The sequence below is a fragment of the Hyla sarda genome, chromosome 3 (assembly GCF_029499605.1).
Source record: "Hyla sarda isolate aHylSar1 chromosome 3, aHylSar1.hap1, whole genome shotgun sequence".
Lineage (NCBI taxonomy): Eukaryota > Metazoa > Chordata > Amphibia > Anura > Hylidae > Hyla > Hyla sarda.
This window is the reverse complement of record NC_079191.1, coordinates 391743828-391759918: the sequence shown is the minus strand read 5'-3', so window position 1 is coordinate 391759918 and position 16091 is coordinate 391743828. Positions and strand designations below refer to the sequence as shown.

The following is a 16091-nucleotide window of genomic DNA, read 5'->3' as shown; positions in this document are numbered from 1 at the left end:
AGTTGCAGGTACCATCTCCGGACGGACCGGACGCAGTCCGTGCCAGCCGAGTACTATAAGGAAGCCAGGAAAAATCGGGACATCGCAGTGCATTGACAACCAGCGGGCACTTCACCATCTGTGCCAGCCCGCACCGCGATCCTCGGTATTCATCTGGGTCGGTGAGTGGTGCCGTGATATTTTTCAATCATAAGAAAGTTCACATAGAAGAACTATACCACCAACGAGCTTATGTCTCAAAAGGAACATTATTTTTGGATGTAAACCACTCTGTTACCAATGACTACCAAAGATAACTGCGGAGATTAATTGCCGCTATACAGACATTTTATGCTATCTTTCTAGTTGGTATCACCTTATGCATATTGCGCATTTTATTATTTTATATATTATTATCTATTATTTTGCCTTTTATACATTGCTATAACTCCTACATTGGACGCAATAGGAGTTATAGCAATGGATTAATAGTGGATTAATTTTATAAATTTTTATTTTATAAATTTTTATTAATTTATATGAATAAATAATTTATATTCACCTAGCCGTATTATTGATATACTTTATACACTCAAGCACATCTACCTAGAAGGTCTGCACCCTCTCTATTTGATTTTTGTACACTAAACACGTTAGAGTATCATGATTTTTGCAGTCACATCGGTACCCTGTACTTCTTTACATACCGTATATAGTGTGAGCCGCATACCCCCCCCCCCTTTTTTTTATTTTGGATTAGAGCCAGATACTGAAACATGTTTATTTTTTCTGAACTGTGTCTATTTTTTTTTATTATTGTCATTTTTTAAAATTTATTTTTTTAATACATTATTATGGGGCAGCCTTCTGCACAGCATGTAGAGATGCTTTACAGCAGCCCCATGGATATAGTAAGCAAAATTTGAAGAGGATCCCATTGACTTCTATTGGAGAGTTTTCTAGGCATGCTCTTTGACTTGTACAAGGAGGGGGTGAGCTGTGACTATCACCTATTGTAAATGGTCTGATTCTGTCTTATCTATATAGTGGTGTCAACTCTCAGGAGAATGCTGAAAAGTGATCTGGACAGAACAGGAAGTATCAGCTTATTTTTAGGCTTTGTGGCCAAAATGAAAATGGCATGATTTCAGGATTATTTAAAAATATAGACAGGAAAATGGAAAACTAGAAAAAATATCATCAATAATTCTGAACAAAATATGTTAAAAATAAAAGCTTTAGAATTAAACAATATGTCATTGTCTGATGACACATTCCCTCAATGTTGAAACATAAAGCAGTGATTTCAGCTCAGTTAATCCTTGTATCACCAGCACAATACACACAAACCTATAAATAAGCACAATTTTGCTAACTAGATTACCACAACACAATGTATGTAAGCCAAGAAATGTAATCCGTTTGCTACCAACTCTTATTTTTCATTCAAAGTGGATCTGTTCTATGTGAAGTCAGGGATCGGCAGGTGGTATTTGAAGCTTATCGCCACTAATTCTTTTTCCCTAGAAACGAACCAATAACCCCCCACATTTGTAACATTGCAGCAGCACAGAAAAAGTATTGATTAAAAAAAAGCAGCTTTTTAAATAGCGTTAATTCTTACCAACTCCAGAGTTTATTGATTCTGCATCTATTTCCTCAGCCTTTTTCTTTGCCACTTTAGCTAGTGCCCATTCACCCTTATCTAGTGCAAGGTAATGGATGTCCTTTGGAAATAAAGCAAAATAAAAGATTAATCTAAAATGAATCTTGGGCGCACAACAAAGAAGAATTTCAAAGAAAAAGAATCTTTTATTGCCCAGATCACAGAACATAGGCAGGACTGATGAACCCACAGTTACGTTTTAATTTTCTCAATTTTCATTCTTCCGCGATGCAAATGTATCATCTTACGCGCACCTTATCTCCAGCCAGGCAATCAAACACATTTCAGGAAGTAGAAAGCATATATTTTACTTGCCAGCTTATGCTGCACTTTCCGACCAACCTATGCCTTTGAAAAGTCAACTGCTGGAATCTGTAATTTTTGACAAAGACACCTTTGAATATACTTTATGTGCTATCAGAAATTGTGCCATTTAAGAGATTTTTTCCTCCAGTCTCTATGTTGATCCAGTGGAATTGCCAGGGGCTATTTGCTACGACTAAACTGCCTAAAGGGGTACTTCACCCCTAGACATCTTATGCCCTATCCAAAGGATAGGGGATAAGATGTCTGATCACGGGGGTCTCGCCGCTGGGGCCCACCGCGATCTCTCCTGCTGAACCCCCGTACATCAGCAGCCTGGAGCTATGTTTGCTCCGTGGCTGATGACGGGCGATACAGGGGACGGGGTATCGTTACGTCACGGCCCCGCCCCCTCAGTGCAAGCCTATGGGAGGGGGCCACGCCCCCTTCCATATACCGTGACATCATGATACCCTGTCCCCTGTATCGCCCGTCATCAGCCACGGAGCAAACATAGCTCCAGGCTGCTGATGTACGGGGGTGCAGCAGGAGAGATTGTGGGGGTCCCCAGCGGCGGGACCCCCGCGATCAGACATCTTATTCCCTATGCTTTGGAGAGGGGATAAGATGTCTAGGGGCGGAGTACCCCTAAATTGTTTGTTTAGCTAATTAAGGTGTTCATTTACTATAAGAGCCATATAAGCTTCTATATAAGGGAATGCATATGTAACTATTATAATACTATTATCAAATTGCCTCCTCTACAGCTGGCAGCCAGCAGACCAATGTTTTATGGCTGTCCGCGTCTGCTAAGTAATAAAAGGCGCCCTGCATTCTTCTGACTGATTACCAGCACGAAGTACTGAGAAACTTAATTTATCTGTAGGTGCTGTGCTCTATTATTGGTCCACACAGTGTGGTGTGTCTGTAGTAATAAATGGAAAGCATTTAGTTTAAGGCCCCAAGCCACCAAGGCAGAAGCCCATGTTTGTTAGGGGCTCTTCGCTGTAGCTCATATTGTGAGGGGGAGGTCTCTAGTGGGGGACCCCCTCAATGATTTCAGAACAATGGCGCAGTTATAGGAGATTGAGGGCAGAAGGAGGGTCTGAAGGCTGCCTTAAAGCACAGAAGAAGTTTTTTAATGTGGCTGAAAGCTGCGACAAAGTAAATAGACATTGGATCTTTGCTCTGTCAGCGTTATGCCTGCAGCCTACAAGAGGACCTTAAATGACCGTCCTGGCACAAGAATACTGCATGGGAGTTTGAACAAGGCAAGTATGTTTTTTTATGTTTTATGTTGGTGAGGGGGAGGGGTCTATAGCCTTAATGGGGTGAACTACCTATCTACATAGCAGGGGGTCCTGTATACCTAATGGGGGAAACTACCTACCTACTTGGGGAACCTGTCTACCTAATGGAGGAAACTATCTAGTGCAGTACTGGCTAAATAATGGTGGAAATGACCTGCCAAGTGAGGTTTACCTAAAAAAGGTGTGCTATTGGGGTGTGATGAGGGCAGATGACATTAACCCCTTGTATTTGTGATGTCAGGGCGTGGTTTAGCCTATAACCACTCAAAGATATACCGCTGGATCCTGGGATAGGCTTGGGGGCAATAAAGACTCTGATGTCAAGTTACAGACAACAGTAGCTTTACTGAGGGTAGACAGCTTGTAAAGTCTATACAGTTCAGCCAGGGCCCAAGTAGGTTACCAGTGACACAGAGACCTTAAGGGCTTGCTGGGACTTGTAGTAGGACTGGACATTTGAATGCAGACCATCCTGACTTGACAGATGACAGGGACTGACTTGACTCATAAAGCTGTGACTTTATCTTACTTGAATTGATGGTGGCTGCAGGATTGGACTTTGAGGTCTCCAACACTCTGGACACACACACTAGACAAGACTGCACTGGACCTCAGCTTAGCAGAAGAGCAGAGCTCAAAGAGAAAAAAGCTCCACCCAGGGCTTATATGGGGGAGACAAGCAGGGAGCCCATAGGTCACTCTTGGGATCACCTGGTCACTAGTACCTCCTGGGCAACAATCACATGACATATCACATAGTATAACTCTTAAAGCAACATTACATTTTATAACACTTTACATGGTAAAACATATTTACAATGGGGAAAAAAGTGCAGGGGTTCTTGGGGACACTGAAGGAGGTTGTCTGACAGGACAGCAGGAGCATGGGGTAACACTCCCGTACTGGGCCACCCCAAAGGGAACCTACCTTTCTACTGGGGGCACTGCAGCAGTGATTTACAAATCCTATAAACTATGGCTCACATTCCCACTAAAAACAAGGAGTCAAGGAGTCCACATACAATTGTAATGTGTGAACATAGCCCAACCTTATTGTTTTAAACAACAGCATAATTTCTTATGAAATTCACTGTTCAATTATTTTTCACATAAGGTGACACATCAGCACATTATTATAAAAAAATTTAACCTGGAACTGATATGTCATACCGAGAGATTGTGTAGATGTAGTGGACAAACACGGACGGAGTTAAGTGAGTAGTTACAAGTCACATGGAGATCTCAAATACTGATCAGAGGATACATGCACAGATCGAGAAGAAATGGTTTCAGTAACATAAAAAGTTTGCTTGCTGAACACTCAGTGTAGTGAGGCCTTAGAAAAGAACAATTTTCAGCTGACAAAAATTTTATTTTGTGCTGCTAAATAATTAAAAATGTTATCTCATCAGGGTACCCATGCCCCTATGTCATATTACAGCATATGGACTTAATCTATGAGCCAGGACACAGAGGCATAGATGTTCTTGCTCTGGTAGACTCCATGGACAGTCATTTATGTGAAGGATAGCCTTGTATTACTGCATTTTTTCCTGTAGTGGCCCTGCAAGGAAAACAATGAGTCTGTGACAGCGTTCTCCTGCAAAATCTGCAATTTTGCAGGTAATATGTGTAGCAGAATTCATAGATTTGTATAAAAACAATATAGAAACGTATCTATATCTATACTAATCCTCACCTGGTAATGGCATCATAGATCAGAAGTAGTCATTTATCATTCCCATTACCTTCCTTAGCTTTGTGTTGCACCTTTGTTTTGATAATGGCAGGGCTTACTGTGGACAGGATCGTCTTTTAAAGAACTATAGGTACAAGAATTCTCTCTTCTATTACAAGCCTTGTCTCTATTTACAGATGCCGGCATGCCCCTCTAATATAAGGTGTATGGTAGTACTGTAATTATTTGCTGTCTTCACATACAAACAGCTCCACTTCCAGACACATTTCTGTTGTTTTCTTTCTAACTAGAGCTGCTGCCCAGCATGTGAAACACAAGGGGGAGAGCAGGGAGCCAGCCGATCTGTGATTGTATGATGGTCTTATACTACAAGTTATACTACAAGTTGATCTTAGCCTTTTGGCTAAGATCAAGTGTAGTACCTTTTCTGTTAGTTGGCGGTGTGGAAAACCACCAAGGCAGGATGGGAAACCACACAGTAGGACGGGTGTACCAGGGATGGCTGTATAGCACAGCAGTCATCCCCGATGAGACCTGTTCCCTGCTGGATCTGGCCTTAAGGTCCGGGTAGAGTGAAGGCCGAGGTGCACAAGTGCCCTGGGAGTGGTGACCCCAGGGTGCTGGAATTCACTTGGGATTGGCAACCCCACTTGAATGAAAGCACATAGCACGCACTTTTTCTCTCACTCTTCTGGGCACTCACCCTTAGTATCCCGGCCTTCCGGCTAGGATCGGGGAATTTTTATAGATCCGGTCGGATGTCCGGGCAGTATTACACACTGTGCACATCCACTTATTTATTTATTTATTTTTTGTCACTGTGTCCACTTTTTGTGTTAGTTTGTTCACTAGGATTTGGTAGGGTGCGGTAGCCCTTCTGGGTGTCCCTCCTGCCGGTCTAGGGGAGGTGTGTGTGGCCATTAGGTTCCTCACCTCCCTGCTATACCCTGTGGCATCCTGTTTCGGCAGGATGCCAAACCGGTTTTACTGGTTCCTTGGTGACAATCTGGTTAACGCCTAGTTGTTTGCCGGGAACACTTTCGGTCCCTGAGTAGCTTCGGCGAAAGGGGACATCGTACCTGGAACCTTGCAGGTGCCTTTTGGCCCGGAGGCGAAGGGGTTGGTTTGTTGGGGGGCCTCTCTCCTTTTGGAGAAGGGCTTGCGATAGACCGCATCCTCGTGCACGTTTTTGTGTGTGAACACTTGCACTTTTTACTTGCATTTGGGTGATTTGAGAGCACGTACCTAGGCAGAAGGTAAAATCTAGAGGGGAGATTTATCAAACAGTGCACCAAGAAGCAGCAGACATCAGATTACAGAGTGATACAATTGACTACACATAACCATGGACACAGAGTTTTTTAAGATCAACCTAAACAAACTTCAATGGAATAAGAAAGGATCCTACATTTAATCACCTAGTTAATCTATTATTATTTAAAATGTGTGTTATAGTGTACAGCCCATACACATATATAAATAGTATATAAATAGTAGTATATATATATATATATAGTATATACACTCATATATGGGGGAGATTTATCAAAACTTGTCCAGAGGAAATGTTGCTGAGTTGCCCATCACTTCTTCAATTTTTGAAAAGGCCCCTGAAAAATGAAAAGAAGTGATCTGATTGGTTGCTATGGGCAACTCAGCAACATTTCCTCTGTTCAGGTTTTGATAAATCTCCCCCATAATGTAAATGACACGTCATGGTGCCAATATACACATCAAGAAATGAGTGCACACGGAGTGTTCCTAACAATGTCAACAAATCAACCCTAAGGTTAAAGGGGTACGCTGGCCCTAAACATCTTATCCCCTATCAAAAGGATAGGGGATTAGATGTTAGATCGCGGGGATCCTGCCACTGAGGACCCCCGCGATCTCTCCTGCAACACCCCCGTTTTTCAGCTGCACAGAGCGAGGATCGCTCTGTGGCTGATGACGGGTGGTGCAGGGGACGGAGTATGGTGATGTCATGGTTCCGCTTCCTCGTGACGTCACGCCCTGTCCCCTCAATGCAAGTCTATGGGAGGGAGGGGGCATGGTGGCCGTCATGCCCACTCCCATAGACTAGCATTGAGGGGACAGGGCGTGACGTCACGAGGAAGCGGAACCATGACATCACGATACTCCGTCCCCTGCACCACCGTCATCAGCCACAGAGCGATCCTCGCTCTGTGCAGCTGAAAAATGGGGGTGCTGCAGGAGAGATTACGGGGGTCCCCAGCGGTGGGATCCCCGCGATCCAACATCTTATCCCCTATCCTTTTGATAGGGGATACGATGTTTAGCGCTGGAGTACACCTTTAACCCTGACTGCAACTAAAACCATAATAATGATAATTATTTACTATGGCTAATTCTCTTATATGGAGCTGATAATATTGCACTCACACTATCTACTGACAATTTAAATACAGCCATTGAGGCAGAGTATCTTAGTCCTCTGGTTATTAAATAAAAAATAAAATAGTTTTGTAGCAAGATAATTTTATTGCTAATAAACTTAAATAAGCCTTAATATGTTTGCAACCAACATCTGTATTGTGTGTCTATGTATGTACGGTATATACTCTGTAGGAGCCATCTAGATAATAGGGCAGACAGTATATATTTATCAACGTGCACGATACCGAACTGTAATGAACGCTGTAGTAATGTCAGAATGTATAAAAGGTGAGCGTGCATAACAATCAGGCCATGACAAGACAGACCGGAAACCAGATCATAAGTGTGAGACTGTGGAATGAATGCCAGAAGTTCTGAGGTGGTGACCCAGGGAAAGATAAGTAGTCACACATGATAAGGAAAAAAATAAACACTTGTTGATCTGACACACCTACTGTAAAAACTTCATATACAGAGTGATACATAAACAAACAACAACATAAGGACAATTACTAAGTCTAAGTAATGTGAGTGAATGACAGCTAGAACACGGATTTTAGACGTCTCAAAACAAAAACTTTTATAGGATCCATATACATAAATCACAGGGATAAAAATGATTTCCTCCTAAGTTGACCACAGACATTTGCTGCTTAGTTTACAGCCAGCATCTATAGGGTTAACAATTGTAATCAAATTAAAGGGGTATTCCAGTATTTTTTTTTATTTGACTATGCTACAGGGGTTGTAAAGTTAGTGTCGTTCATAATATAGTGTCTGTACTTGTGTGTGATGGTTTTCTCACAATTAGTTTGGGATTTTCACCCCAATATTTATTTTTAACAGCATACAAAATTACTGTTGTCTCAGATTTTTCCCAGGTTGCAATGCAGCCGAGACCTGATTCACTAGTCAGCTGATGACAGGGAGCCTGTCTGCTTCAATGGGTGCAGCGATCGCTTGGCAAAGCGTTATATAGGGTAAAATCATTATCCTCACCATCCCCGGTGGACGCTCCTGCCTGCAAGCATGGTGAGGATATGAACTTATAAACTAGTTACCCGCCACGCCCGTAAGTAGTCCCCTGGGCGGGGAGTATCTCTCACCTAGTCCATGTCCTCGGCCGGCAGGACGGGCCACGTCATCACTCTGCTCACTGAACAGACGTCAATCAAGCTGAGGGGGCGTTGCTGCCGGACAAAGACACGGACTAGGTGAGAGGAGCTCCCCGTCCAGGGGACTACATACGGGCGTGGCGGGGACTAGTTTATAAGTTCATATCCTCACCATCCCTGCAGGCAGGAGCATCCCCCGGGGATGGTGAGGATAAAGATTTTATCCAATATAACGCTTTGCCAAGCGTTATATAGAGTAAAATCTGATGAGAGCGATGGTGCAGAGCAACAGCAGTGGAGTAGCAGCGAAATGACGGGCCGGAGCGGCAGGGACATATAAGTATCATTCAGCAGGGCACATGGGGCACATTAAACGGCTATCTGATATCCGTTTTTGTGATGGCCCCGGCACAAAAGCACCGTATGTTGATGCTGCCTTCAACATATGATGGCCTCTGAGAGGCCATTGTATGTTGAAATGATCGTATGTCGGGGGACCACTGTATCTGGACTTTTCTAAGGCATTTGACACTGTGCCACACAAAAGGTTAGTACATAAAATGAGCATACTGGGACTGGGGGAGGACATATTTAAATTAGTTGGCAACTGGCTCAGTGATAGGAAGCAGAGGTCAGTATCAATGGAACTTACTCTGGTTGGGTGACAGTTACAAGTGGGTACCACAGGGGTCATTACTGGGTCCAATTCTTTTCAATATGTTTATTAATGACCTTGTAGAGGGATTACAAAGTAGAATTTCTATATTTGCAGATGACATCAAACTGGGTAGAGTGATTACCACAGAGAATGATAACGCAATGGCCCTGATTTACAAATATTTTTTTTTCCACAGTATTTATTAAGGTTTCCCTACATTTTCCACTTTCCCTACATTTAGCTTTTTTTTTTTTTTTACACATGCTCTGATCTGTCGGGTTTTCCTCCTGAAATCCACCACATTTTCTGTGAAAACCTATGTTAGGTTTTTGTGAAAATATCAAGAACACGCCCCTTTTTCGAGTTTTCTTAGTAAAATGGAGAGTTAGTCTGTCTTTTTTTTTTTTTCAATCCTGGCGCAATGCGCCAGAATCTGGTTCACAACCCGACAAAGCATGTCAGGTTTGCAATAGTAAATGAGGGCCAATATTACAGAGGGATCTGGGGAAACTGGAGGTTTGGGCACAGACATGGCAAATGTAGTTTAATGTGGATAAATGTAAGGTTATGCACTTGGGCCATAAAAACTAAATGTACAATTATGTGCTAAATAATAAGAAACTAGGTCAAACTTCTATCGAAAAAGACTTGAGAGTACTGGTGGACAGTAAACTCGACTTTAGCAATCAGTGCCAGGCAGCGGCTGCCAAGGCTAACAAAGTCATGGGATGTATCAAAGGCATAGTGAGAGGTATAGAGGGTCGGGACAAGGACATCGTTTTGCCGCTGTATAAATTACTAGTCAGGCCACATATGGAGTATTGTGTCCAATTCTGGGCACCTGTATATAAGAAGGACATGGCTAAACTGGAGAGGGTGCAGGGGAGGGCGACAAAGATAATTGATGGTCTGGGAGGATGACAGGACCAAGACAGGTTATCAAGGTTGGGGTTATTTAGTCTAGAGAAAAGACGTCTATGGGGCGATATGATTACAATGTACAAATATATGAAGGGGCAGTATAGAGATATTTCTAGTGATCTTTTTATACCTAGGCCAGTAACCATGACAAGGGGGCATCCTCTACGTCTAGAGGAAAGAAGGTTTCATCATCATCACAGACAGAGATTTTTTACTGTAAGAGCAGTGAGACTATGGATCTCTCTGCCACATTTTGTAATGCGGTCTGACTCAATAAACAAGTTCAAGGGGGGCCTGGATGTTTTTCTAGAGAGTAATAAGATTACAGGTTATGGATAGTAGATTTATATGCATAGAACGGTGATCCAGGCATTTATTTTGATCGCCATATTGGGGTCGGGAAGGAATTTTTCCGCTGTCATGGAGCAATAGGCATTAGCCTCATGGGGGTTTTGCCTTCCTCTAGATCAACACAGTAGGGTTTTAGGTTGAACTTGATGGACTCTTGCCTTTTTTCGACCTTACAAACTATGTTACTATGTTACTGTCTGGCTGCAGTATCATGTTTGTCTCAGCTGAAGCAAAAGCTGGGACAATGTCCAGAATGTGAGGGCGGGACTAGCACTCCTCTGTGCTCACTCCTGTCCTATTAGACTGCAGAATGAAGACAGAGGAGGGGGTTACAGAGCAGCTTGCAGTGATTGGAGAATAAACCCAGCACTGCACAGCAGACTTAGGTAGGAAGTGAATGCATGGTGAGTGAGGGCAGGCTCAGTGCTTGCCTCAGACACACCCCTTCTGAGCAGTGGATGTCAGAATGAGTGGACAGCAGAACAGAGGGATTTGTGAGCCAAATATAGAAGCAAAACACATAAAAAATACATGTAAAGAATTAATGTGTACATGATCAATCTGCTCTCATGATGTATATTTACAGGTCACTTCTGAGAATAACCTGTTAAGTAAACGTACTGAAAGTCTATCTACTGTAAAATGTGATAAAAGAAATCGGGTTCTCAATGTCTCTCATATAATTTGTGGAGTTGAATCCTACTAAAGTAAAGGCTTCCTGGTGGAAGACAACTCAATGTCCTGAATGAGTTCAGGTCCACTTACTTTATAGGATAAACATTATTAGCATCTACTGTTAAAATCCCCATTAAAGAGTCCATAATGTGTTCATTATGTAAAAGAGGAAAGCAAACAGGCCGGTGAATAGATTTTGTAAAGGTTTTCTCCCCATTGTTATGTAGCCGTCCATACAATTAGTTGCATTGGGGTGACATGCTGGGTAAGAAGCAATAGCTGTATTTGCTTTGACTACCTGACCTTGCTGGGGCATTGTGGGGAAGGGTCCTGTGAAACAAAAACCTCATGTGGTGCTTTTTAAAAAGCCATTAAAGACATGGATAAATTGACTTTTGCAGCTAATTTAGTGGGAGGGACAAAGAGCGGATGAAATGTAAAACTTCTTGAAGTCCATGTCCCATCATTGTTCTTCTAGAATGTACTGGCAAATGTGTTCATAATGTGTCACTTTAATGGTGCGTGGAGATTTACCAAGCTAAATACTTCAGAATTCTGCCTCAATATTGTACCCAAAAAGTTGCAAGCCTTGCACTAGATTTTTGGTGCTGTGTGATTTCTTTTTTGCTCTAACAGCATGTCTTAGAGCAGTGTTTGTCCACCAGGGTCCCAGTATGTTTGGAGTTGTAGTTTTGCCACAGCTGGAGGCACCCTGGTTGGGAAACATTGTTCTTGGATCATTTGTGTTTCGTTTTATGGTAAAAAAATGATACCACATTTGTGTAGTTCTGCCTTTTTGATCATTTTTTTTAATTAAATTTTTTTCTGACATATGATGAGACCAAAAACCAACAATTTTGGCATTTGTAAGTTTTTTTTTGTGTGGTTTATGCTGTTGACTGTGCAAGATCAACAATAACAATAATTTGCACAATTGCACTTGCGGTAATACCAAATATATTTATTAATTTATTTTATATTTGGAAAATTAAAAAAGGGGAGTGATGTAATTTTTTAGTAGAGAGGTTATACTTTATATATTACATTTATGTAAACGTTATGAAACTTTATGTAAAACATTATTTTTTAACTTTTTTTTTTATTTGCAGTAGATGACTTACATTGATCAATGCAATTGGTAATCTATTGCTAAAGTGCAGAGGCATAGCAGACATTGAAGCACAGATAAGGCCTCGGGCTTCCCCAGCAACCCATCGGCTCCCCACAATTACATTGTGCGGGGGGAGCAATGGGGCCACTAGACAGCAGGGATGACCAACATTTAATGTTTTAAATACCATCATCCCTATTGATCACATCATTATTGATCCATAGTAGAAATCATGACATGAAGGACGCGTTTCAGCAAATAGCCTTCCTCAGCTTGCTGCGTGTACATCTAAATGAACCTGTCTACAGATATAGTGTGAGAAGGCACCGGATGAGGACGTCAGACGCCGCATCATGTGATCGGCCAGGCCAGCGCACGTCAACGTAGTCATAACAACAAGTAAACATCAAGGTAGAGGCGCAGTGGGAAGGGACAGGGAGGAGCCAGGGGAAGGGCGGTGGACCAATGTAATGCACATAATACATGGTAAGTAGGTTGAGCTGCAAAGCGGCATCCTGGCAATTAAACCAGGAGTATCCAGAGGAAATAAAGTCCATATAAACAATGTCCATAACAGAGAGTTGACGTGGATAGGCAGCAAGCTGAAAAAAGGCAATATGCCGAAAAGAGTCCTTCATGTCATGATTTCTACTATGGATCAATAAATCCACATGATTAAGCATTACCGGTGAGTGCTGGGTTCCTTATTTCATATACTGGATTACTCCCACCTCGTGCACCACCACCACGGACGGAAGTGCCGACCTGACCATTACTATATGTACATGTATGTCATGGGTCAGGGAAGGGGTTAAAGTAGCCAACCAAGAGGTTGCAATAAATTCATCATAAAACAAGTACCATTGTGATAAATATTGAGCAGCTTCTGTCTGTCTGGTCTAGTTTTAAAAGGAATATCTGATCAGGGATATTTATGACACATTTACACGATATGCCATAGATGTGTGATATATGGGGCAAGAAAAAGGCCCCCTTGTGGGGGTTATAAGTCTAGCATGAAAAAAAAAACCCTGCATAGCTGTTTTCAGCTCCTGACCACCTCTGGGCATCACTAGCAGGCTGGACAGGGCCAGGGGGGCCCACGGCCTGGAGATAGGTGCAAGTAGTTGAGGTGAGTACACCCGGTACAACCAGTATTTTGTAGCAGTTGTCATACTCAACAGATGTGTGCTGTGTTGGGGAATACAGAAAAAGCTGTACTAGAATATTACATTTGTGCTTTATGATGGGAAACATCAGTATTAGTAAATGTGTCCCATAAAACCGGGACCTGAGATATACCTCTAGAAAAAAAATGTTATAAATAGCTGGAGATACACTTTGAGACTATAAAAATAACAAAATTATGATAAAAGTATGAACAGAAAACTAAATTATCCTTGTAATAAACTATACTGTAACTGTACAATTACATATATCTAGGAGTAGCAAATCCCCATAGCAAACCTCTCTGGACAGTTCCGGACACTGACAGAGGTGGCAGCAGAGAGCACTGTGGTCAGACTGGAAAGACAACTTTCTCCAGAACAAACAGCAGCTGATAAGTACTAGAAGGATTTGTTTTTTTTTTAATAGAAGTTATTTACAAATTTGTATAATTTTCTGCCGACAGGTGATTTGTAAACAATTACTTTCTTTAGAATACCCCTTTAAATGCAGTATCATGGTATGAGCAGAGCCTTAGTTATGGGATTTTGATGTAAGACCAAGATGACATGCAAACTATGAAACGCTCACAGAATATATAGTGGAGTACTAACAACATCACAATCAAAACACCACACACTATTCCCGACCGCAGTTGATAAAGCGTCTGTTAATAAAACTTAAAAAATAATGAAAATTTACCATGAATAAGTCCCGTGCACCAATATCCACAGCAAGCAGAAAGGCTTTTTCAAATCGCTGATGCCTGAAAAAGAAGGTGGACATAGTAGCGAAAATGACCTTTTTTTTTTATTTTTATATATAAATCTTTTTTATATCTTTTTTATTTTGTTTTTTAAATACTAACCTTTGCAATACATATATTATACAGGGTGGGCCATTTATAAGGATACTCCTTAATAAAATGGGAATGGTTGGTGATATTAGCTTCCTGTTTGTGGCACATTGGTATATGTGAGGGGGGAAACTTTTCAAGATGGGTGGTGACCATGGCGGGCATTTTGAAGTCGGCCATTTTGAATCCATCTTTTGTTTTTTCAATAGGAAGAGGGTCATGTGACAGATCAAACTTATTGGAAATTTCACAAGAAAAACAATGATGTGCTTGGTTTTAATGTAACTTTATTCTTTCATGAGTTATTTACAAGTTTCTGACCACTTATAAAATGTGTTCAATCTGCTGCCCATTGTGTTGGATTGTCAATGCAACCCTCTTCTCCCACTCTTCACACACTGATAGCAACACCGCAGGAGAAATGCTAGCACAGGCTTCCATTATCCATAGTTTCAGCTGCTACACATCTAGTATCTTCACAGCATAGACAATTGCCTTCAGATGACTCCAAAGAAAAAAGTCTAAGGGGGTCAGATCGGGAGACCTTGGGGGCCATTCAACTGGCCCACGATGACCAATCCACTTTCCAGGAAACTGTTCATCTAGGAATGCTCGGACCTGACACCCATAATGTGGTGGTCACCATCTTGCTGGAAAAACTCAAGGGAACGTGCCAGCTTCAGTGCATAAAGAGGGAAACACATCATCATGTAGCAATTTTGCATATCCAATGGCGAAACTATCTTTGTACCCCATATATACAGTCTTGGAGGGATCTATCCAATGTTGGTTAGTGTCAGACCAATAGCGGTGGTTTTGTTTGTTAACTTCCCCATTCACATAAATGTTTGCCTCATCACTGAACAAAATCTTCTGCGTAAACTGAGGGTCCTGTTCCAATTTTTGTTTTGCCCATTCTGCAGCACCTGAAACCACGGATACTGGAAGCCTGTGCTAGCATTTCTCCTGCGGTGTATATAGTAGTATATAGCAGTGTATATGGATACTGGAAGCCTGTGCTAGCATTTCTCCTGCGGTGTTGCTATCAGTGTGTGAAGAGTGGGAGAAGAGGGTTGCATTGACAATCCAACACATTTTATAAGTGGTCAGAAACTTGTAAATAAGTGGTCACAAACTTGTAAATAACTCATGAAAGAATAAAGTTACGTTAAAACCAAGAACATCATTGTTTTTCTTGTGAAATTCCCAATAAGTTTGATGTGTCACATGACCCTCTTCCTATTGAAAAAACAAAAGTTGGATTCAAAATGGGCGACTTCAAAATGGCCGCCATGGTCACCACCCATCTTGAAAAGTTTCCCCCCTCACATATACTAATGTGCCACAAACAGGAAGTTAATATCACCAACCATTCCCATTTTATTAAGGTGTATCCATATAAATGGCCCACCCTGTATTACATGCCAGTTATTATAACTACTAATTTCCAATATAGTTCAAAACAATTACGAGAGAAATGAATGTTATGATGATCCTACATAGTGACTTCAGTTAGCTCAATGTAATTGTTCTTACACCTCGGGTGCTGTAGGCTATTTATTTTACTCTTCCTCGCCTCTAAATAATCATTAATAACTTTCACTGTAGAAACTGTTTCTTAATGAGAGATTAAAACCACATTGGCAACAATAACTCATCATACACATTTCTTCTTATATGAATATTATTATTAATCTCAGTTATGAAATACACATATACTACTACAGCCTTTTATTTTTATTGGGTTTTTCATACTAGCAAGCAGGATATCTTCAGTATCAAACCAGACAAATGCCAAGCAGTTTGAAATGTACATAGATTCTATATTAAAAGCAAATATAAGCACGTAAAAAAAAACTATGGGACAGGTGAATGATAAACTG

At 41.5% G+C, this 16091-nt stretch overlaps 1 protein-coding gene across 13 annotated transcripts in view; it reads right to left on the bottom strand.

Moving 5' to 3' along the window:
* The window catches only part of WDPCP (WD repeat containing planar cell polarity effector), a 361777-nt gene that overhangs the window by 115721 nt on the left and 229965 nt on the right, over nt 1–16091 (bottom strand). For 11 of the 13 annotated variants that reach the window (XR_008891607.1, XR_008891606.1, XM_056567997.1 and 8 more), the window contains 2 exons: nt 14055–14118; nt 1604–1706 (listed from right to left, as the gene is read on the bottom strand). Coding sequence is in view for 11 of the 13 variants with exons in the window: in XM_056567997.1 (XP_056423972.1) it covers nt 1604–1706; nt 14055–14118 (167 nt within the window). In the remaining 2 variants the exon portion in view is untranslated. Of the gene's footprint in view, nt 1–1471; nt 1503–1603; nt 1707–4679; nt 4823–14054; nt 14119–16091 lie in introns of those variants that run through there. The other 2 variants (XM_056567999.1, XM_056568000.1) reach the window with 2 other exon arrangements.